The sequence below is a fragment of the Sitodiplosis mosellana genome, unplaced genomic scaffold, assembly GCF_009176505.1.
Source record: "Sitodiplosis mosellana isolate CC-2019 unplaced genomic scaffold, AAFC_SMos_1.0 Smas_scaffold_1, whole genome shotgun sequence".
NCBI lineage: Eukaryota > Metazoa > Arthropoda > Insecta > Diptera > Cecidomyiidae > Sitodiplosis > Sitodiplosis mosellana.
The window spans coordinates 8,285,096-8,308,934 of NW_022595244.1; the positions used below are offsets into that span (position 1 = coordinate 8,285,096).

The 23,839-nt window shown below is 37.1% G+C and overlaps 1 protein-coding gene across 3 annotated transcripts in view; it reads left to right on the top strand.

Moving 5' to 3' along the window:
* The window catches only part of LOC129573580 (uncharacterized), a 26,228-nt gene extending 4,070 nt beyond the window's left edge, over nt 1–22,158 (top strand). For 2 of the 3 annotated variants that reach the window (XM_055454268.1, XM_055454259.1), the window contains exons 2-6: nt 18,014–18,266; nt 18,503–18,871; nt 19,121–19,764; nt 19,856–20,174; nt 20,341–22,158. In XM_055454268.1, the coding sequence (XP_055310243.1) occupies nt 18,014–18,266; nt 18,503–18,871; nt 19,121–19,764; nt 19,856–20,174; nt 20,341–21,191 (2,436 nt within the window). In that variant the 3' untranslated portion in view covers nt 21,192–22,158. Of the gene's footprint in view, nt 1–1,748; nt 1,766–18,013; nt 18,267–18,502; nt 18,872–19,120; nt 19,765–19,855; nt 20,175–20,340 lie in introns of those variants that run through there. The other variant, XM_055454276.1, reaches the window with a different exon arrangement.
* The last annotated feature ends 1,681 nt before the right edge of the window (nt 22,159–23,839 follow it).

The window sequence follows — 23,839 nt, forward strand, 5'->3', positions numbered from 1 at the left end:
TCTCTCTCTCTCTCTCTCTCTCTCTCTCTCTCTCTCTCTCTCTCTCTGTGTGTGTGTGTGTGTGTGTGTGTGTGAATGTGTTCCGTGTTGTGAGAGCAATACCGAAAGCGTTATAAATAAATTCATGCGAATGATAAATGATAGCGTGAATCTATTGGCTACTGTTAACGGTATCATCGCATTAATGTCAACGCGAAATCTATTCCATCAATCAAAGCATCAAGCAGAACAACGTCAATGTGAAGCCATAACCATTTTGCTCGACTTTGGTTTTTTCTTCGTCGAAATTGGGAATGTTTGCGCTGTTTGTTATGCACCACTGACGAATATCTTGATAAAATATTTAGAATCGATTTTGATCAATTGATAGTGCTGCTTCATGCTGTTTCGATCGACTCCTCCATTTCCACTTACTCCCGACGTTCTTAATTCAATAACAAGTTAGTTTAATGTTCTTTTGTTTGTCAATCATTTGAAATGTACGGTGTTTGACTTGAAACTTTTCGGTAAATGCCTGAAAGTTTTTCGGTGCGCATTTAGCAGCAGACAGCCAAGACAGTAGAACTTATCTAACTTTTATTTTGCTCTTAATTAAATGAGACCTATTGATTGTACCGCCACCACCTCCTGCCGCTGGCTGATGGCATTGTTTTTCATGTCTATCACCGATTCGATGAGATGTACCCATACATCAGTTATGGCCCATGAAACCCATCTGAATTCGTGAGCTGCATACAAATGGCGTTCAGTCTATTTTTGTATTGTGTCGTAATACGATGCAATTGCATCAATCGGAGCGCATCGGCAACGATGAAAATGGTGTAATAAAATGAACATCCAATGCATTTTGCATCGAATATATATATATATATCCAAAAACAGTGAATCGAGACTAAGGTCGTTCACAACGCAATATTCTTTTACAGCTCATTTCGCTAGTTTATGACATCAACTTCTATGTTTAGTGTTTTAAGCAGTGGGTTTTTTCTTTCGATCGACAATAGTACGGAACCTGACTTACATCGTAAATTCACTTAACTATGTTATGCATGTTGCGCGCGCGAGCGCACGTGTACCATTCCATTCTTTGTAACTTGGATAATTTTGTCGTTACCATTTTATTGTATTGGATGTAATAAATCATGGTTTGCGCTAATTCTTCAACACAAGAGTCTCTAGCCACTGTCAACACAATCGTTCAGATTCGTATCACTTTGGAACGTCTTCTACTTTTTTCTTCTTCTTCGCTTTGTTCATTTCGGATTGACACCGTTTATTCCGTGTTTTCAATTTTGCTGTTTGTTTGCTCAATTCTTACGTTGATTGGTAGCCTGTGGCACTCTCTTGTCTCTTGGCGTTTCCAGCCAGCACGAGCTGAATTCTTCCCTATCTCTCTCTGTCTCTATGTTTACCGATGCTTCTCTTCTGGTTTCGTGAATGGATCATTAGCATTTTTATGAGTTTTCAGCACATATTTTCAGTTTTTTTCTCTTTCGTTATTTATTTCGTTTTTGTTATCTCTTTGTTTACCTTTGCTTCACTTTGTCTTCATGCCATTTTCGCTTTGTGTGTGTACACACTTTCTGCATGTGACGTTGGCTTGTCCGCGACACATTTTTTCCCCGTCTTGTATGTCGTCTGTTCTCGTTCGATGTTTGATTTTCATTCAGATTATTCAAATTAGGTCGTTGCAAAGCATTCGCAAAATTGTCAAATGTATGAGTGTAGACGGTGATGAGCGAGCAATGGAAAAGAGAAAACTCCGGTATGTATTCATTTGAATTTCATTAATGACAATGGCTGCAGTTTGCCGCTTCAATAATTCCGAATAATAGATGCCGTTTGATTCGATGCCTTCTTTTTTCTCTCTGGTGCGTAATTGCGAATCAATCACCATTTTTAATGCACAAAATATTCAGTCGCTTTTTTCGTCGATTATTACTTTAATGACATCTGAGCATTTCTTTCCACACACGCACACACAACCTGCGCACTTCAATCGACGGCTTGCTGGTTGGTTAGTTCCGCGTGTTAATTTTATGTTAGAAAGTAACAATTTGCAAATTATCGGTGTGTGTGTGTGCGAGCAAAGCGAGCGCGCGTGCTCATAATCAAAATCGATAGCAAACTGACGAAAAGCCCAGACCAAACACCGATTATATTCTGAATTGCACGCAAAATTATAACGAAAACCGTTTCCTCGACGCTTATTTATCTAACGAACTGAAGTGCAAATAGCATCTGTGTACGAAAAAAAAGAGAAACAGTTTGAGTCATTTATTTTATTACTTCTATGTGAAAATTACTTAATTTAATCACAGGCTCCAATTTTTTTTTAACCTACGTTTCTCATTTAAGCCATTGCGATTATTCCGACGTGCGCATGTCGTTTTGTTTCTTTCTTTTCGATTCATTTCGTTCCTTGGTTCCGCGATCATCATTTCAGCCGACACTCAACTGTGTTGCAAATCGTCTATTTTCGCTATTATTGCCTTAGCATCATAATTATGTGCCGTTTGAAATGGCTTTACCTTTTGCATTTTTTTTTTCTTCCTTCTTCCACACAGTCACTTGGTATGTGTAATGATATCTTTTTCCTCTCTAGAAGAAGTTATTCAACATAAAAGAGCCCAAGTTCAACTTGTTGTTTCTTATTTTCCTTACGTTGGAGGTGTGTGAATGGAAAATGAGAGTAAAAACTATTTCTTTTTCGCTTCTTTCTTTGATGAGTGATCTCAGAGCGCAAGCAAACAACGAGAAAAATAAGTGGCAAACGACTGGAGGCGCCATGCCAAAGCACCAAGCCACTTAATGACTAACAGTGCTATCAATTCAATATATGTAATTAAATGAAAAGAAATTTTTTTTTTCATCTGCATACAAATAGCATCTTTTCTCAGGTGGCAATTGGAACGCGAGTCCAACTTTAATGACTGGTAAATTTTTTGTTACCAATTGTAAATGATGGCGCACCCCAAAAACCAACAACAACTATAAATTCACAATGTCAAGAGAATGTGAGCGGGAAAACAATACAACAAAACGGAAACGAATTGCAGAAATATTAAATTTTAATTTAATCATATCTGAAAAGAAAGAAACAACATAAAACAGCGTCTCGGCGGTGTGTGTGTGTGTTCCGTGTTACGCAGAAATGTTATTGCTCTGTGCAGCATTTTATTTAATGCATAAATTGGTTGAATTTTCCCATGGAATCGCGCTCTTTGTGTTGGCGTGCATAGATTGGAACCGATTACATGAATGCAACTTTGTTGCTTTTGAAGATGATAGACGAAACAGAAGGAGATACACATCCACACAAAATTGCCGGCAATCGCGTGACTATTTTGTCTTAGATATTATACCATGGAAAAACAAAAGATGAATAAATCGCGAATTTGATGCGGGTTATCAGATGGCGAATCATCAGCGATAAGACCGATAAACTGGAATTTTGGGAAATGAAAACCACATTTTCACCATTTCCATTAATTAAGTTATCGAAATCAGTCGGTGTGGCCGTAAATTTACATTGCTGTGACTACCAACTGGGTGCATTTACTCTTCGAATCCGATATCGGTATTATTTATTCTGCTTTCTTTGATGATCCCATCTGTATGGTGAACAAAAAGAGAAGAGATTGAAATGGGTGTGATTAGTTCCGTGAAGAAAAGGGAGCAATAATTTGGTATTTTCGTGTGGCTTCAACCATTTCGCTTTCAAATCGCCCAATTTTCCGTGAATAAAACGGCAAGCCCCTTCCTTCGTATTTCAAACACTAGTTTTATTTTAAATGAACATTTCATTTTGAACGAAAGTATTATATTCGTTGATTTGATAAATGCGAATCGTTACAATCGAAACATTAGAGTGATTTTGGTTGTTTTTTTTGCTATTCGAAAGCCGCATCAAATTGTTTAAAATTGATGCGCAATCAATTCGTTATGTCATATATGGGACTTTCTACCAAGTTGTCTGCATTTTTCGGTGTCGAGGGAAAAATCGGAGGAATGAAATGGTTGATATGGCGCCAGCCGGAGTCACTCTCTCGCAACATTAATTGCCGCTCTATCGTTTCTATAGAGCTGGAAATGTTCCCATGTCGCATTGTGCATTGTCTTTCGTTACATGACCCAAAAAACAAACCAAAACCTAGGGTCCCCCAGTACAAATTAAAAACATTTTGCGAAAAGTGAATAATTCATTTGATTTTTTTTAATCACAAATCGTGTTTCAAAAACAAATTATGCGTCTGTGTCGCGCACACACCGATTGTATGTGTGTGCGTGTGTGTGTATGTCGACAATGTTTCGTCAGCGCGGCTATTTCGCATTGGACAAAAATTCACTTGTAAAACAATCACTAAATTATTCAATTATGTGAGAAACGAAAAATTATTTCATTACATTTTTTTTCGCAATGTTTGCCTAACCTGCCTAAAAATTTCGCGGCGAATGAGAGAAAAAAATCGCGAATTTGGGAATTTTGCGTGTATGTTCGTTCGTACCATTAGATTCGGAATCCATTTTTTTAGATCATTTTTCATCATTTATTATTCAGGCTAATGTGTATTCAACAGCACGCACAAATTTACACAGCTTTGTGTTTAGTGTTATCGATTTCGCGAATCTGTTGCATGCATGTCGCTTACGGCTCTGAATACACATAAATCATCTATAGCAATCGCAAGCTGTTTCAAAATCACATATTTATACTAAAAAAACTTGGATTTAATTCGGGAATAATTCAACAATGAACTAGAAAAAAAACCTGGGATAATTCAACACCAATCAATAAATGGATAACTAAAATTCATCCGAATTCAATCCAATTAATAATCAACTCAATTTTTCGCATTCAATAATAATTAGCTTTTTCCAAAGGATCCATTGACCACTAGCCCGTGGTGGGCAAATATTTCCGCGATAAATAGACAATGTACACCATCAATATCGAAAAAGGCCATTAAAATTTGATTTATTCGCCGGATTAAAGTATTAAAATTGGGTGGATTATTTGTCGAATGGGTTATTGTAAAGTGAATCAATTAAAAATTACAAATTCTAATCGAATGAAACAAAACCAGAAAAACGAATCCAAACCAATTTCGGTGGTATTTCAATATTCAGTTCGGTTGACCTATCAGTTATTTCAGGTGCACTAAAATGCAATGCCGTGTTTGGTGCTGTTTCATTTTCGGTAATTTCTTCGGTTTAGACTTTAATCAAAATATCGATTCGGTTGAGCTGTAACTTTTTCGGATGTACACAAACCGCAAATATTTTATAACAACTGGAATAGATCGACCACATACAATGCGCTGTAGCCTGTAACATAATCAACGAACGAATAAGATTGGTTTTACACTATCGAACAATGGATGTCACAAACGCAGTTCAATGCGTAACTGAACTGGGCATTTGTATAGGCATTTATCAAAAACCATGCAAATATAAATGCACATTCGTATTTAATGCTCTATTCATTGAGATCAAATCGTAATATTTGTGCATGAATTATTTAGTCGGTGCAACGAAAAGTTGAAAATCTAATTGCTTCATTATTCCGTTTGTTTGTCTCGAAAATTTTCACGAATAACATCGGTTCATTAGGTTAGTTGGATATTGTTGACTAGCTAATTTCAGTGGAATTGAACAATAACGTAACAACATCGGTCACGGGAACCCAATTTGCACGAATAAATGAAAATCCATCGATATTCTGGATATACCATACAATTATTCCCATGAATTTACACAAATTCGAATGGGAATCCATTTGAAAATGGTAAAACATAAAAAACGTATACTCAAATTATCTGCAGGTTTTGCGGCTATTTTACATTGCAAATAATAACGCAAACAGCATGATGCAATGCACAATTAATATTTGTTTTGGTGGCACTTCATCACCGGAATGCTCTACTTTATGATATATTATATTAAAAGCCGCTTCCATATCCACTCATTGCTTTTATAAAATATTCCCATTGATCAGCAGAAAAAAGTGGACAAACCATTGGCACACAAGAGCATAATCATGTATTTTTCAGGGATTCCTCTTGTTATTCTGTGGAAAAATGGGATGATCCATCAAAGTTTTTAAATTTTTCATTTAAATACTTTTTCGCGAAATAACAGTGGCTATCATCGTTTTTACCTGCATTGCAATCACATATTTTCATTTATTTCCATCTGTGAATAGAACCCACCCCTGTGCCTATGAAAATGGTAATTTCCACTGACCAAATGTTGAAAGCGGTGAATCACACAATTCCAATTTTATATTTAAATGCATTTTTTTCATTTTATAATTCGAAAAACAACCAAAGAACGGCACAAAGAAAATGCAATATTAATGACCATATTGACCAAGTGAACCAAACACATTCCTCATTTCGCGGAAAGTAAAAGTATCAACATTTGCGGTTGATGTTAAACAATTTCATTGTTTGCGTATTTACAATGTGCAAAGTGCATGTAAAAAGTGTCAATGCTTCATAGAACTCATCTGTTTTGATTACGATTGGTGCTCACGACTGAAACTTACATAATACACACACCGATTTATCGCCTGCATTGTTTTACGAAACAACAACGTATTAGAGCATAATTTCGGTCGCGTCGTTCCTAATGGCTTTTGTGCCTATATTTCAAACGTGCACATAAAAAAAGAAACGCTTTAGTCATTTGAATAATGCGAAATGTGATTACACGTACAGATCGTTGACAAAAAAAAAGTCTGAGGGCTCTAAAACGTATCGATGCCGCAAAATTTACTATACTAATGTAATATGCTGATGCACGTCTGTCTAATGCCATTTTAACAATTAACACATCGTAAAAAATGGCGTGGAAAGCATAAAATCTCTCGTCCGATTGTAATTTCTAATCGCCAATTGCCATAATCCGTCATAATTATGGATAGTTTTATGGATTATTTACCACACCAAAATGTGGCTGAGCGAGAAAAAAAAACCCATAAAATTTATTCGTGAACATTTCACATATCTCAAATAGAAAATCACAGGTGGAGACATTAATTGCACGCGCTCGCGCGCGATTTATTATCGTACAAAATACCAGGAATTTCATTCGATTACCGCGTGCAAATTGACTCAACCCATTTAGCACGTTAGTATTCCGAGGATGGAGCTGAAAAACTCATCGGCAAATTGAGTGAAATAGTTGAACGGAAAACAAGCAATCAAAGCATCAAAATTGCTCGTGCATGCAGATGAATAATGCAGGAAAAAAAATTATATGCACAAGAGCAAAAAGCAAACAATCTGACGATGTAGGAGACATGTTGAAGACCAAACAGAGCAACAGATTTGCATACGAAATGTGAATTTTTTCTCGCTCTTTCTCGTCACCATTGAAATTCTACAAAGCGAAGAAGGAAAAAAAATTGTCAGAAATGGACCGAAATGCGTGTACACAGCATTTACTCGAGAAAAAAAAAATGCGTAAAAAGAAAGAAAAAGTCGATGTGTCGCTTCGCTGCGATGACGGCATTCACGTCGGGTGTTTGCATATATGCACAGCGGTACACAGTGAAAGTGAATGACAGTGTTCATGTCATGCCTACTTACTGCTCTTTTTCAGTCGGTTTCTGTTTCTGTTTTGGCTTCTTTTGCCATTGGCGTATTTTATCAGCGTTTTGTGAATGCTCGGTGCTAATGCTCATACATTCATTCGGTTTCGGTTTCGGTTTCTGTACCCCATTAAAGCGGATGTCCGAAAAAAAAGAACCGAGATAAATAAAAACACAGAAGAAACAAGATACCGCCATAAAATCGGATGACTTTTGCTTTCATGCACATTTGTCAATGCGGTTTGATGTTCGGATGCGCGCAAGCGACCAACGCGACACACTTAGCCAAATCAAAGTTTTGCATATTTGCGAAAACACAAACTCCGTGTATATGTGCAAAAACGAATCATCAAAGTGATGGAGTAAGAGCATGTGATAAAATATGCCAAGCATGGCTCAATGAATCAATGAATGTGACGCTCAAGTTTTGGTCACCAATATCAAATCACTGGGCCGTTTATTTTTTCTCTTTTGAACCATACAACAGTTATCTGATGAGCCAAAGAGTTAAAGTGAAAATTGAAAGTCGGTAAGTGGTGTTTCGCACGGTTGAAGCTGTCCAATGCTGTAGAAGCCATTTGTGATACACTTTTTCTGTGGATATTTATAGCCAGATTTCATGACCAAAAATGAAACCGTTCGATCATTCCTTTACCAAATATACACTTCATTCATTATGCATTCAATCAGCATATCCACCTTGTTGTTTCCCCTCAATCGATGTATTTTCATCATGTTGCAGCTACAATTGATGTTGCACCGCAAAAAAAAACGAACAAACAATCCAGAAACAAAAAATCCATCATTAAATCTCATTTTTCGGTAGGAAAAAAAGTTTGAAAGGTGTCGCTTAACACGTAAAAAACACATGTTCAACTTGATTATTGTATTTAATTCAGTTCTTGTTTGGATGTGTTGCACACCGCATTTTCCCATCAATGGAAAAATGCTGATCACGATTGGGGTTTGACGCTTCATTTTGCAAAATGCACGCGTACACAACAAACAAATATTTTTGCATGTCGAATTCGTCGTGAGTTTTTAACAAATTCACTACACGGTAACCGGCACAACGTTTTGCTCTATTAGTTTGTAAATTGACATTGTGCTCCGTACATATACTCGCAAAAAAAAGACAATTGCATCGAATGTAACAAAAATTTAGTGGGCATCAGTCAGGTGCCGTTGTAAAGTGTCGGATTTTTTTGATTTCATTCATCAATTCTGCGTTTTTCGTCATTTATTTCTCTATTTATTTTCCCATTCAATGCTGAGCATCATCGAAAAATGTGCATTTTCGCTCAAATCAATGACATTTAAAATGAGAAATTTATTCCCGAAAATTCACACCAAATTCAACAAAAAAATGTTCCCTCTGAGCTTCATTCCGAGAATAAAAATATTTAAACACAAAAATGAAATGTTAATGGTTCAATTGGAATAGTACGCGGTTCGATTGTGTGTTGCGAGCATAATGACAACTGATTGTTGGCATTGATTCGGTTGTACGGTGTTCAATGTTGCAAAACTTCAGCAGGAAAATTCCGCAAAATTTTAATCAGAGTTTTTCGGCCGAATAATCTGATTGCGATTCGATGGTATTTAACGCCAATCGATTTCCATTCTTCCGGCCAAACAAAAGCGTTTAAATCAAACACCACGACAAACAATGCTCTTCAATCATAATGCATTTGAGTTTATCTCGCACCTCATCCCTCTCTCTCTTTCTATCGACGTGTTTTTTCCCTGTTGGCTATTGTGCGGACGAAAAATATGTGAAATGTGATGAATTTCAATTTAAAATATAAAAATGACAAGGTGGAAAAATCGATATTGCGAAGAAAAACACAATTTACAATAAAACGTTCGATACAATTTGGTTTGGATATGTATGTGATTTTCTACGGTTTAAACTCATGTGCAATCATGTGTGTTTCACATTCAAAATGCGATCAACATCAATCAGAAAAAAAAATGTGCAAAAACTGTAGCAGAAAAATTATTCAGACACTGAGGCAGCAACCATACTGTACCCGAAGGTTACGGTATCGTCATCGTTGCCAAATAGTTGCGTTTCGGCAGACGGCAAGTGGTCAGTGCTTTTCTGATTACAAAACTAATATAACAATGCAATAGATAATCGTGGTCCATTCCATTTGAATGGTCAACCGAACAAAACTTGCATAACCATCGCACCCACAATCATTTTAGTTGGTGTCTTTGTTTCAATTCTCATCTTGCTTGAATAATGCGATTCAAATGGTTCGCATATAAATCACGTGAGAAGACGCCAAGATTGTAATAGTACCGATAAAATGAACGACGTAACGCTTTTCAGCACCAATTTATCACATTTGATTGAAAACAAAAGATCTGTTACAAAATCGGCGTAGCTTTTTTTTTAATTGCTCCGAACCCCATTGTTCGTGTGCATGTATGTGTATTAATCAGTGAAATTGTGAAGAATTTTTCTCTGCTTTTGTTTCTTTTCATATCAATTTTAAACGGTGTGACCGAAATCCGAAACATAAATCGAATTAAGTGCTGCGAATGGGATTAGCAAAGAAAGGTAGCCGAAAATCGATTGTTAGATAATACAGTCTTTGCATTTCGGTTGCACTGGCGAAGGTTCATTACATCGCAGCACATTCAATAAATTGCACAAAAAAGTGTCTTTGAAAAATGCGGGCGAATCTGGTACACAAACAAAAAGAAACTACATCCAAAGCAACACAAATACACCGTCTCAAATGAATCGGTTAATTAATGGACGAATGAAGCTTGGACTGAAAAACGGAACAAAAGCGTTTTGGGGCGATAGCAAATGAAAGAAAGCAACTAACATCATCATTAGCTCACTCAGCGATCTGCCTCATTATATAAAATGATTATGTTGGATTTTCACAAATGAGAAGAAATAAAAAGCACGCGGTTAATCTTTGAAAATAATTACACGAATAACCGAAGACGAAGCAGAAATAGAAAAAGAGAGAAAAAACAGCGACACCAACTTAAAATAGCCAATTCGTTTCGTTTTTCACCCCATTGCAAGGGAATAAAAGAAAAGTTCTCGGGTATAAAAACGCGTTGAAGGTACGGCTGCTGCTGCTGCAGCTGAAACATTTCAAGAAACTAACGATGTTCCACAAAGAGAATGAAAATACGTTCAAAGTAATTGGAATTTAGCATTGATTTCCCTTTGCGTTCTTCTCGCAACATTTATGTTTTCCTTCTTTCGCTTCGTGCAACCCTTAAAACGGTTGTACGCTCGCTTTTTTCGGATGCAATTTGAAAATATTGAAGAATTTCTATAAGTAATTAGATACGAACATTGCGAAAGAATAAAATTGAAAATCCATTGGAAAAAGTTTCGACGTTTTTTTGTCTTCTCTCACACACAAAATCTTTCAAACGATGGTGAATTTATGAATGCAGAGGTGCGCCAAAAACTACGGTTACTTGAACTCAATTTTTGCTGTTCACGTTTCGATTTAAATCCAATTTAATGCAGATTTCTACAGCGATTCCGCTTTGAATTTCAAATGGAAGTTTTATTCAGCATCCGATTTCTGAATGAACTTCCCAGCTTCTGCTTCCAAGTGCAAACCATTGCATTAAATGAATAAGAAAGCGCCCAGTCAATGCGAAAACAAAAATATTAATATTGAATCAAAAGTTTTTATTCGTGAGGTTTTTTTTGTTCTATCACAAATGAATTGGAGAAAGAGAGAGGGAAAAGGATGAGAAAAGGAGAGTGATTTGTAAGAGAATTGGTAAAACGTGCAATTTCTGCAGTTATGCGCGTACATAATTCGATTCCAATTAGGGAAATTGGTTAAAGTAGAAGTTGTAGGAGGAATTTCATTTTTCGTGTTATCTTCGTGTCAAAAGGGAGAGTCGATTCCCACTCACTCGCGGGTGCAAAGTTCTTTTTAAAAAAGTAAGTGCAAGTAATAAATGTCACAATTTTAGCATATCGCAATTTTTAATGACTCACATTGTGAGTGTATCTGTACATATAGCCAGTGAAATGCGTTGCCAATTAGTATTTCGTAGAATTTGTCCGCTTAATGGCAAAGCTAGTCTCGTTGTAGCATGGCTAATAAAACGTATTTTACGATATTTTTCAGTATTTTTAATGTGCTTCATGTCGCAGCTTGAGGGTATGGTGTCGAGACAAAGCCATGCATATTTTTTTCTTCTGCGATGTTGTCTTCGAATGACGCTATTTTTTTGCATTTTTATGGCAAATAAATTTGAATGATGATTAAGTTATTTGCTTATGTTATATTCATAGGCGAACTGTGTTTTTGATGTCTCTCGCTCATGCATTAAGCACTGTCGACACAAATGCAGTGCATTGGTCTTTTGGTTATAGACTCGTCGCAAAATTTATGGATTCATAGTCAAAACGTCATGCGTCCGAAACGAAATCATCGCAGCTCATTTCGGTTCAAAACACCGTTCAGCACATTCGGCGAAGTGCTTGTCCATTAGACAAATTTGCAAGTTAACCAACCCACAAATTGAAAATAATTTCAGTGCAATCGAATGATGGTATTTGGCATAACCAACAAATGAAAACACTTCGCTCAATCAATAATAAGCAGTAGTGCTTGAATGTCAAGTTTTCATTTCGCCAAACTCTTCGAAAAGCACACTGAATTGTTGTTTTCTTCGCTCATAATGAGTATTCCGAGAGAGAGAGAGAAAGAGAGAGAGAGAGAGAGAGAGAGAGAGAGAGAGAGCAAGACAAATGGCGTTAATGAAATTCATTTTGCAACGAGCAGTGGTACAAGAGAGCGATAGATGAGTCGAATGTTGTTCGGCCGTTGGCAAAAACCAACAACATTGCTATGTATGTGTGTGTGTTTTTTTTTATTTAGAAAACTTATCACATAATTTTTAAAATATTTGTGAATTTGTGTTGTTTTTTCCACTTCTTTTCTTGCGCTGCATTGGAATTTTCCATTTCTCCGGGCTGCTTAATTAAAAATGCCAACGAAATAGTCTGAAATATGCTGAATGAGGAGGCATTCCATGGGAGAAATGCACCATGAGATGAGAAATAAAAAGAAGTAATAATCATATGAAAATGAAAACATAGAAATAAAACTACGAAATACAAAATAAATATGCTTAAACACTGTGATGATGTTCAGGGCAAAGAGAACCGACCGCTTTGGATAATGAGTGGATTACGAGGCAAAGAAAATGTCCAAGTGATTCTCACTGGTCATTCACATCGAATGTTCGTGCGACTGGCGGCGTGTACGAGTCTGTGAACAGTATTTGTGTTATTTGAGCGTTTAGACAAGATCCACTGGCTGAGACAGTGACGGAGAAAAGACCTTGCTTGTTTGCTGTACTTAAATATTCATTATCGTTGCCGAGGAGTGTGATGTGTTTGCAAAAGCGTGTGTGCGCACCGCTCCGCGCGACCGAATCGTACCGCCAACCAAATGATGACATTACGAAAAGAACGAACCAACGACCACATCACGATGATGATGACAACCAAAACTTTCTATTTTTACACATTTCCGAATATTTTAACACATAAACTTTGCAACGATTATACGGGTGCAGTACAGTATATATATATATAGGTACAGAAAACATTTCAAATGATACTGAACCATAAAAACGTTTTTGCAATTGTCGGATTGCGTTCGTGAGCCCAATTTTATTACACGCCGCCACAAAATGAAAAGAAACATTATCTTTTATCGGCTTTTGTTATTTCGCGCATTTGGTGTGTGTTTGAGGCTGCCAGTGCGTTGGCCTTCAGCGTATTTTTACACAAAAAAAGCTCTGATGCGAAAATTATATGCGCAGAACACAAAAAAAGGCAGCAACAGTGCTGACTACTATGGCGATTGCACAACACAAACTAACCGAAATGTTTCGCATGAAGAGCCCGTAGTGGCCCGCCATAATGACGATAAGATGAAAGCAATGAGATACATTTTGATGATGCACATGGAAAAAGAAACAGAAAATCAAAGGCTCATGGTGAAATATTTCGGTCTATTCACGTTGTTGCATGTGAAGTATGAATCAAAAAATGCGCCAACAGTAACAAAAACTCTTCATTATCACCATTTACCGATTGAATCGTATATTGGCATTTAGGATAGTGTCAGACGGATGTGGTTTTGCTACGAAACAATGAGCAAACCACACACACACATATCAAAGTAACCTACTTGAACGAATACTCAATGAACACAGACATTACCAGAAGTGAAACTTGATATATAGAAAAGAAGTTATTAGTCGACATAAAACCCAAATTTGGGTTAATACTTCAAAGTAAAATAAATTGCACAAAAGATTTCTGAAACACAACAATTATCCTACCGAACATTTATGAACACAAACTAGTTCAATAAAATGCCCAGTCGTTTAAATTCCTTTTACAATGTTGCATCGATTTATTCAAATTGCAGCATAGCTAATTGAATCGACAAGTCGTAAACAGCCTGAAAACAGATTCTGCACAATAAACGTTCATTTGATTTTTCTATGTCATTATATCAATTTGTGTGTGTGTGAGCAAAGTGAATAATCAAAAGAAGAAACGAACGCAGTTGAAAAGGCACTCTGGTTGTGCAAGACAAGTTGGTTTGTAAACAAAGTGAAAACAATTAATTTTCGTTTAACATTCGATTTAACGACTCGTTCTTCATTAAAACTAGATGCTTCCAAACGACTATATGTATGTATTCAAATTCTAAAAGCCACATGCAGAGAGCAAAAGTGACTTTGTTCATCGTATAACCACAGTTGTTATGCAATATGCATCGGGTTTCGGTTAAAATTGAAACTGTTACTCATATCATTAATATTTTAAGTCTTCTTCACCGAATTTTATGGGAATGTCAATTAACATGAATATATCACATTTGCAAAGCCATCACACGCGCCTCGCACACACACACATAAGCACGCACGCACGCACGCACGCACATTATATCCATATAATTTGATGTGGCATCCATTGAAAATGTGCTCTTGATAGCTTCACAGAGTGGCTTACTGTTATTACACCACCATTGATTTCAATCCAGACAGGTGAACAGCATCGGCAGCATCCAGTGAAAAAAAGCGATATGATTAAAGCAGCTTTCTCTCGCTCTTTGCACAGATACTTGACATTCTCTATACCACCTTATGCTTAATTCTTTCGTTGAAGCATCTTTTTCTACATCTTTCAAGTGCTTTCATCAACAATTTTTACTCGTCGCTGCTTAATGAGCATGATTGAAGGTTTTTTCTCTCTCTCTCTAGCCAAACATTTCTCAGAATTTCTCAAAATAGCTACTGAAAAAAGCATATAATTCAACCATAGCATTAAATTAATTATTTTGTGTGTGTGTGTGTGTGTGCCTCGCTCGATGCGATTTCGAAACATTTTCCAGAATTTATTTTCGAAAACATTGTGCAACATTTTAAGACTTTCAGTAAACAGTCTATTTTGACTATAATCCAAAAATAATGCGCATTTTATCAAGTTGCGATGAAAACCGTCTCCCATTGCTGTTTCGATGAAAACAACAACAACAACCGCAACGACAACGACAACGACATTGATCGATTTGATTGGAAATTGGTTTTTAATTGCTGTGTCGTAATTTATGACTGATATGAAAGAGTATAACGTCAATAGATTGATGAATTCCAGCTCGGTGATGGCACACAGCCAAGCTAGAGGCAAGAACAAGAAAAACTGAATTATATTTATGCTTAACGATTCAATTACATCACCGAAACAAAATCAAAGAGCGTGTACGTGTTCGAAAGGTGAATTGTTTTGTGGAAAAAAAAGCGAACGTGAACAACGACAATTTGTCTGGAAAAAATCTTCATATATATGGCAATGTTCATATAGCCAATCAAACTAGATAGATTTTAAAAACATCAACAAGAATTATGTGTAACATAAATAATCACGAAAAAGAACATTTCAAAAATTAACTGACGAGATCACGAACTACGGCACGACATCAAATGAATGGCGTGTTGTGAAACCATGCAGAATGATGATAATCATTGTTGTTCTTCTTCTCCTCCGTTTTGAGCCAAAAAAACACACAGCGCATTATTCCGCCATACTTTTTTTCTTTCCCTCTTCAGCTCGTTTGAATTTATATCAATTAATTTGGATTTTTTTGTTATTAGAAGAGAGCCTTACGTAATGTGTTCCGAACTAAGGAGCAAATGCAAACCAATTACGGCCGCTCAAAATGCGAAATAATTCTTCGCGTGATCTAAAGCGATATTTTGTTTTTTGAAAGACAACCATTTCTGCTAACTACGTGGTTAATTATATTTTCCCCGATTGCACGATTATTTAGCGTTTATAAAAGCCTAAAATACCGTTTAAAACTCACCGATCTTTTATTGTTCAACGCAAATGAAAACCAAGCGAAAAACAATTGATTTTCGTGTTGGGCTTTTAATCGCCGCAATTTGTATGAATTAGATTTAAAAGTATTAGATAATTAGACGGTTGTGGCCGCAACAAAATTAGTTTTCATTCAACAATGATGTGATATCTGTATACGAGTGTCGAAGGGTTTCATTCGTTAACAATACAACAGTGCAAATAATTGGGAAATTGATACTTTTATCTCTTCAATTTCAATTTTGCGGTACGGTCGGTCGGTCGGTCGGTCGGCGCGCAAATGAAGTGATTGATCATTTACAAGCTACTTTAAAACACGCACTATCGATCGGTTACTTTCTGTCTGTCTTTCACTTGATTCTTTGTATATGTGCTTGTGCTGTGTGCTCTCGAAACGAAACCAGATGATGTTGATGCTACTTTTTCCTCTCTTTCCATCGCGTCGTCATGTTCATTCCGTTTCGATTCTTGCTTGTCACTTTCGGTCGGTCATTGTGGCTTTTGTGAGTATGATCAACGACGTAAAGATGAAAATAACCATCGAAATAAAAGAGCATACAAATCAATCATGTAATGCTCAATTCAATTGAACTGGTTTCATGAAGCCCCGTCAAACAATGAAAGGAAATGGACAGCGACGGCGATGACGACGATGATGAGGGGAAAAACGAATTATCGACTATAAGTACAATAAATTATCGAAAAAAACGAATTCGGTTCCGCATGTGCGACGAAGCAGATATAGTCTATCGAAAGAAAGGTGGTTATTGTGCTATGTAAAAATTGTCTTCAATCGATGATGTGATTACGCGCGCGCACTTGAGCTCCAATTCCACTTAATTATGGGTTTTCGGTTTTATTCTTGACCGCACATCATCATCGTTGTCATCGTCGTCGTTGTCCGTCGTCACCGTCGTTATTTCCAACAATAAATACAATTATTATTATTTTTCTTATGGATTGCGATTCATGATTTTGTTTTCTGCCACGTCACCGACCCATCTCGTTTCCGACGAAAACGATGATGCTGGCTCATCGCTTTCGCTTTCAATCTCAAGTACTTAACGCTAAAGTTCACATTTTCCGATTCACCTTTACCGCCTGCTGTGTTTAAGCATGTTCTGCCGCCATTTTTTTTGCAAAAGACCTATTTTTTAAAACGGTTTCGATTCTCTTTATTTTCTTTATTTTTTCCATGCACAAGAGAGCACCTCCGTCGCGCCATTTTGTCTGCTTTCTTTCTTTTCCGATTTGCACGTGGGATCGGTTCGAAATGGAATTTTTCGTCGAAATATCACTTGCGGCCCTACATCCATACAACATTTAATGTAAGACAACAAGCTGCTTTGTTTGGGTATTTTAAACACGATGTGGTTCACATTTGATTTCATTCTCTCTCTCTCTCTTTCTCTCTGTTTTTCCTCGTTCATTGTCAGCCGATGAATTGATCACCCGACACAAAAACTATTGTGTAATTTCGTATAATATTCATATCGGATGTAAACGCATGAATTGACTCAATAAAATGGCAAAACCTGTAATTTGGCAATTGCCATCGGCAATTTTCATACACACACACATTTAATCTTTTTTCGGCAGTGCACGAATCTCTTCGCTATTTCGCACTTGGAGATTTTTCTGTACACAGCTTTCACTAATTACTCATGCTCATGTACATGGGCATGAACAAGCAAGCGGCCACGAACAGCAAAAGAAAATGAAATCGAAGCGGATCATAGATTTATCAATTGGTCACTCGAATCGAATCAAATGAAGTAATAAGCACAAACAAAAGAAATTTATTAAGAAATGAAAGAAAAAAACGGAAATACACGGCTTTTGACCGTAATCGACACAGACGAGAAATACAATATTTCTTTCTCAGTTCATCAATTGAGGCGAGAGACATTCACTTTTTTCACTTGCATTCCTGCCAAAGCAATTCAATCAATATTTCCCATACTTGTTATGACTGACTTAATTAAGCAATGTGGTTTCGATTTCAGGCATTTCGAGCAATTGTACTAGTTTGCGCATTGGCTTTGCCAATGACCAACGCAGTAATTAACACAAAATCCGACACGATGAAACTCGAACGGCGTGAAGCTCCATTCGAAACATATGGTCCACCGGAGATACAACCACAGCAGCAAACAATTGTTTTGCCAACACCAGTTTATGGAGCACCATCCATAGCCAAATACCCACCACCTCCACCAGAACGACCGCCATTGCCGCCAACACCATCCAAGGAATATGGTAAATTACATTTCGATTTCGCTCTCTCAGCGAAAATTTACATTATTCATAATTGTATAATATGTATAGTCGCTTCATATGATAAATCATCTAAAAATATTGATTTTTACAATAAATTTCTATTAGAAAATTAAACCGCGTAAATGTGTTGTGCAAAATATTAGCCCATAAAAATTGATAGGGAAATAAAATGTGTAGCTTGATTAAAATATTTTCGACTTTCACATCGTAAACAGGCGTGCCGGTGCTTCAATACGGACCACCAAAGGTGCAAATAGAATACGGCCCACCTCCGCCAGCTCATTCGCATCAGCAAATTCAAACCAATAATCATCATCATCATCAGGTTATAAATCATAGCAGCCATAACAGTCACAATAGTTTATCATTGTTCGATCAAATCAAAGAAACCCTTGGATTTGGTAGCAGCGGATCGTCAAGCCATGTACCACATTCGTCATATGGACCACCGCAATCGTCATATGGACCACCAAAAACATCATATGGACCTCCACCTCCTAGCCATTACATTCCACCAAAAGTGCACACAAAATACGGAGTGCCACCGAAATCATACTTCATTTCCAAACCACCTACATCTTACGGTATGTTTAACCATATTTCTTATAGATGGAGATGATGATAAGGAGCAATTTCTCATTTCACGTGCAAATATTAAATATTTGTCTGATTCATTCAGTTTGAAATGAAAGTTTAGTAGGTCGAAAAATGGACAGAAATAAAAAAAAATCGCATTCCAATTAGTGTGAATCACTTATTCGAGCTATGGTTCGAATTTATTTGTTTCAAACGTGTCGCACTTTTAAAAATATAAATTTTAAATTATATACTAGGTCCACCACAACCTAAGCCGCACACAAGCTATGGTTCACCGAAGCCGCAATATCAAGCACCACCATTTAAAGCATACTACGGTCCTCCACTCAAACCAGCCGTTAGCTTCAAGCCACAACAGTCATATGGACTGCCACCGACTCCACTTCGTCAACCTCTTCCTGCCTATGGACCACCCACTGTGCAAGTGCAAGTGCAACAAACATTGCCAGCAATCCCTCAAGCACCTTCCTATCCTGCACACATTTCACATGGACCATCATTCCCGCAACCAATCAAAGGTGCCGGATGCGACGGATGGAAACCAATTCCAGGCCCATTACAACAAGGTTATGCCAACAGCAATACAGCAACAATTGAATCAGTCGCACCGGAAAATAGTTACTTGCCACCCATTTCGTCAAACACGTTGCAAATAGAAACTGTAATACCCGAAAATAGCTATCCTCCACCTGTATCGTCTAACACTCTACCGGTTGCAGATACTACGCTCACAGTTCAGCCACTTCCAACCAATCTTCAATTGCCAGTTGCTGAAGCACCAAACTTCCACAACGATGCCAATTTGGGATCGCTAGGATCAGACATTGCCTCTGGTTTGGGATTAACCAGCATTAACGTTGTGAAAAGCGAAGGAATCGAGGTTTGTTTATTTTTAAAAGCGAAAATAAATTGCTTTTGAATTTTACCAAATTTTAACTGTTTCGAATATTTGTGTCTTTTTTCTCTCGCAGCTTTCAAACAACTTCATTCAAGATTCGTACTCATTGCCACCCGCCGAATCATTTGCACCAGATTTCCATAGAAGACCAGCAAGTGGCCTAACACCGCCCGGTTCTTATCCATACAGTGGTTCGTCTAGCTTCAAACAATATCCAATTCATGTGAGCGCACCAAGACATCCCGTTTCATTCCGGCCACCAGTGCCACAAGGATTGCTTGAATCAATTGGTCAATCCGTTAAACATCAAGATCAATTCGGTATCAAATTGCGACCACAATCAAGTGTTTATCTACCTCCACCAACCAATGAAGTGCCACCACCACCAGCAGGTTTGTTTCATTTTCCTGATTCGGTTCGAAAATAAATTTTTCATTGCAAAAAAGTTGAAAAAGATAAATTAGTCATGGGAAGATAAGAACACGATTGAAAAGAAAAAAAAAATTCCATCGGGAAATTCTGATTCTTGAACGATTTCAATCCATATTTCCCATATAGGTCTTGAAACATTGCCATTAGCTCCAGCCGCACCATTCCATCCGGATACACCAAAAGCAAATAATTTCGACCATCAATTCGTGTATGCACCATCACAGTGTAGCCATGGTCCAAATTTGGCTGGCGGATCATATTCCTTTGGCTCAAATCCATTTGGATCGATCCCACAGTTGCAAACTGCTTATGGTGTTCCAAATCAAGCATTGGATGTGAGTCAATCAAGCAGTTTTGAAATCGTTCAAAATGCCGGTTCACAAGGATTATTGACAAGTTATGGTCCACCCGCATCGGGCGCTGTTTCGAGTGGTGCATCATCGGGCTTTGACTCATTCATCAATACACACGAAGAACATTCGCCGTCCTCAAGCTACGGTCCACCACCATCTGGCAATCCAGCCGATTCATTTGCACATGGCAGTCAAAAATCACTAACCACCGTTCAAATCGACAGCATTAGTAACAATAACTCGACGGCTAACACAACCGATTCACAACAATATTCCGAATTGCCAGGCCTATCAAATGCTGGCCTTAACATAATTTCGGCACAAAAATCCATACCAATCGAAATACCAGTTCAAGGTCAACTTGGTTCATACTCATTGCAATTCCAAGCGGCCGATCCATTAGCTAGTCAACATAATGAAATAGACACACCGGACCATCAGCGATTGCTGAGCGAAGGATTGTTGCAATCCATTTTGTCAGCCATCGAACAGCCCAAAGGCAATGAAACACCACAATCCACATTCGACTCAACGAAAGAGAACTTAGATAACCATCCGGAAGTCGGTAAATTTGTAAAAAGTGCTGTTGGTCATGAAACGCTAGCTGAAGTTGAAGCCGAGTAAAAAAAAACGGTGTTTTTCATTCTGGAACCGAGTTAGAATTGCTAATAATACGTCCTATTGAATAAAAGAAAATGTGAATGTGTGCGGAACAGAAAATCAACAGAGAAAAATTCAGCTTAAATTATTCTAAATGTTTAAAATAAAGAAAACAATAGCAATTGGGAGATAAAAAAAAAGAAAACTCAATGTGAATGCGGAGAGTGAACGAATGAGTGAATCGAGCGAATGTGTGTGCGAATGTAAGATTGCAAGAGTTCAAAAACCAATTTATTTATTTTCTTCTAACCATTTTTTACATTTTATTTAGAAATATTTTATTAAATGGGGACACATTGTATCTTAGATGTTTACGTACTATTTCAGCCGTTATGGAGAAGAAAAAAAAGAAGGAAGCGTAGAAGGTAGTTGAAACGAAGACAACAATTGTAGTTTTTACGGTTGCCATAAATTTAGAAGAGTTATTATTGTAAATGCAAACTGCAAGTGAGTAGCATTTATTTAGGAACGGTGCAGGCATTTACATATGCACACACACGGAATCGATGCAGCGAACGTGGTCAGTCACTGGTCAAGCGTGTACTAACGAATAGGAGAGTTTATTTGTAATAATTGGAATTGTATTTGTTTTTGTTTGGTTTTGTGCAAGTGAACAATTAGGTAAAGAAATCAATTGTCCATTTTATACCATTTTTGGTACGGCCTCTGACTTCGGCCGCCACGCATCGGGTTTTGTCCTCATTTTATTTCATCAATATATTTTTTTAGAAAAATTTTTACTCAACGAAACAGAAGAAACGCATGCTTGAAATTATCGAAGAGCAAGCGTAAAACACAGCAAACGTGTACATGGTATATTAGGTTATAAGACTGTTAATATTAAATTAATTCGTGTTGTAGATTTATGCGATAAAAATACATAAACTTCAATTGAATAAAGAACAAAAAAGTACCGAAAATTATGAAAAAATGCTGTTCTTTTCTCTCGTTTTAAATTAGAGTTTTTCAGCAATCGACAAGTTGATGGGATTTCCGATGAGGTTTGCTGTTGTTGCTGTTTTTCCTCTTTCGTTGCCAGATCCATATCCAATTATTATCTAGTAGGCATAACACATGATATTTTTTGTAGTATCACGTTTCAGAATGAACTTTCACACGATGGAATCCGATTTGCCATTTTCTTCTCTTTCTCTCTCGCTCTCTCTCTCTCTGTCTGTTTCTGTCTCTCTCGTTTGATGCTTTGGAAATTAATACGAATCGTCTTCGTTGATTCAAAACAATCGAAAAGGAAATTGAAAAAAAGTGCTTTTGCTTTTTGGATGAATGAAAATATTTGTAAACAGCTGCACTGAATTGAAGTCATGAATTGGTCTTTTTTTGCTTCAACATTTATTTCTTCTACTCTGCCCGTCTATTTCTCTACTCAATTCAAATATTGATTTACTACAAATGTTTACGATTTGATGTGAAACGAGTGAGCGCGAGCGAGAGCATAAACTCTATCGAAATCAGTGTCAAACGCCAATCATGATAGAAATATACACGATGCCAAGCGCGATTCAAAACCATTGCCATTTCGCAAACGTACAAAATGACAATTTTACCTTTGACCTGCACTCGAACAACACAACAGCCAATAACATCACGCTCTTACGGCACACACATACAAACTCGTTTCCATTGAAATGAAAAGTATTCTCTCTCGTCGTTTTTTAAGACCCGATTCACAATTGATGACAGAGACAAGAAGTAGAAATCGAACGGTAACTTGAACTGAACTGATGCTGTGGCGAGAGAGTAAAAGCGAAAGCCAAGACAATAAGATGAGACATGCTAAAGATGGAAAATGATTTGTATCATTGTACGAAGTGAAAAATCGGAAATTCATGTTTTCAACTGGCCCAATAAAGCAAAACAAAAATTCGAAACAATGCCAAAGAAATGCCGAATTCGTGCGATGAGCAAATGAGCACCAGAGATTGTTACAATTTTTTTTTTCGCTTCGCATCGTCTTCGTTCAGTCAATTCGCACTGAAATACTTCGTTTTGTTCTGGCTGAAGGTGATTTCGATCCTTTGGCATCGTCGCATGTGTCGCGATTGACTACCTATTTGCAAATTGAATTTTCATAATTTTTTTCATGTATTTTTTTTCTTTTCATTCGCTTGAACGTCGCGCAAATGCATGCGAAGACATAAACAGATTTTCAATAAAGAATGTTGCTTCATTGCATTTCGTGAGAAAGAAAGCATTCATTTCAGCGATTCTGTCAATGAACGACAGCGATTGGAATGGATCAGAAAAGAAAAAATGAAAATCGATAAAACGCCTTGTAACGATAAAAACACCGGTAATAATAAAACCTGAATCAAGAAATATGTTGCATATGTTCGTTGACACACTTCAGTGCTTTCGACGGTCGGAGAGGTATATTTGTTTCGTATGTATGTGTGAATTAAAATCAACGTTGGAAATTCTTATCCGTGAATGTCGAAAAAATCATTTCATTTTCATTGACACCGGTTTTGTTGCTCCATTCATAATGGCTTTAGCTAATGGCAACTCAGTACAGAGTAAAAGTGAAATTTTGTTTTTTGGAAGTTTCAATAATTCGTTTCCAATTTATTTTCTTTCGTTCGATTGTCTTCATG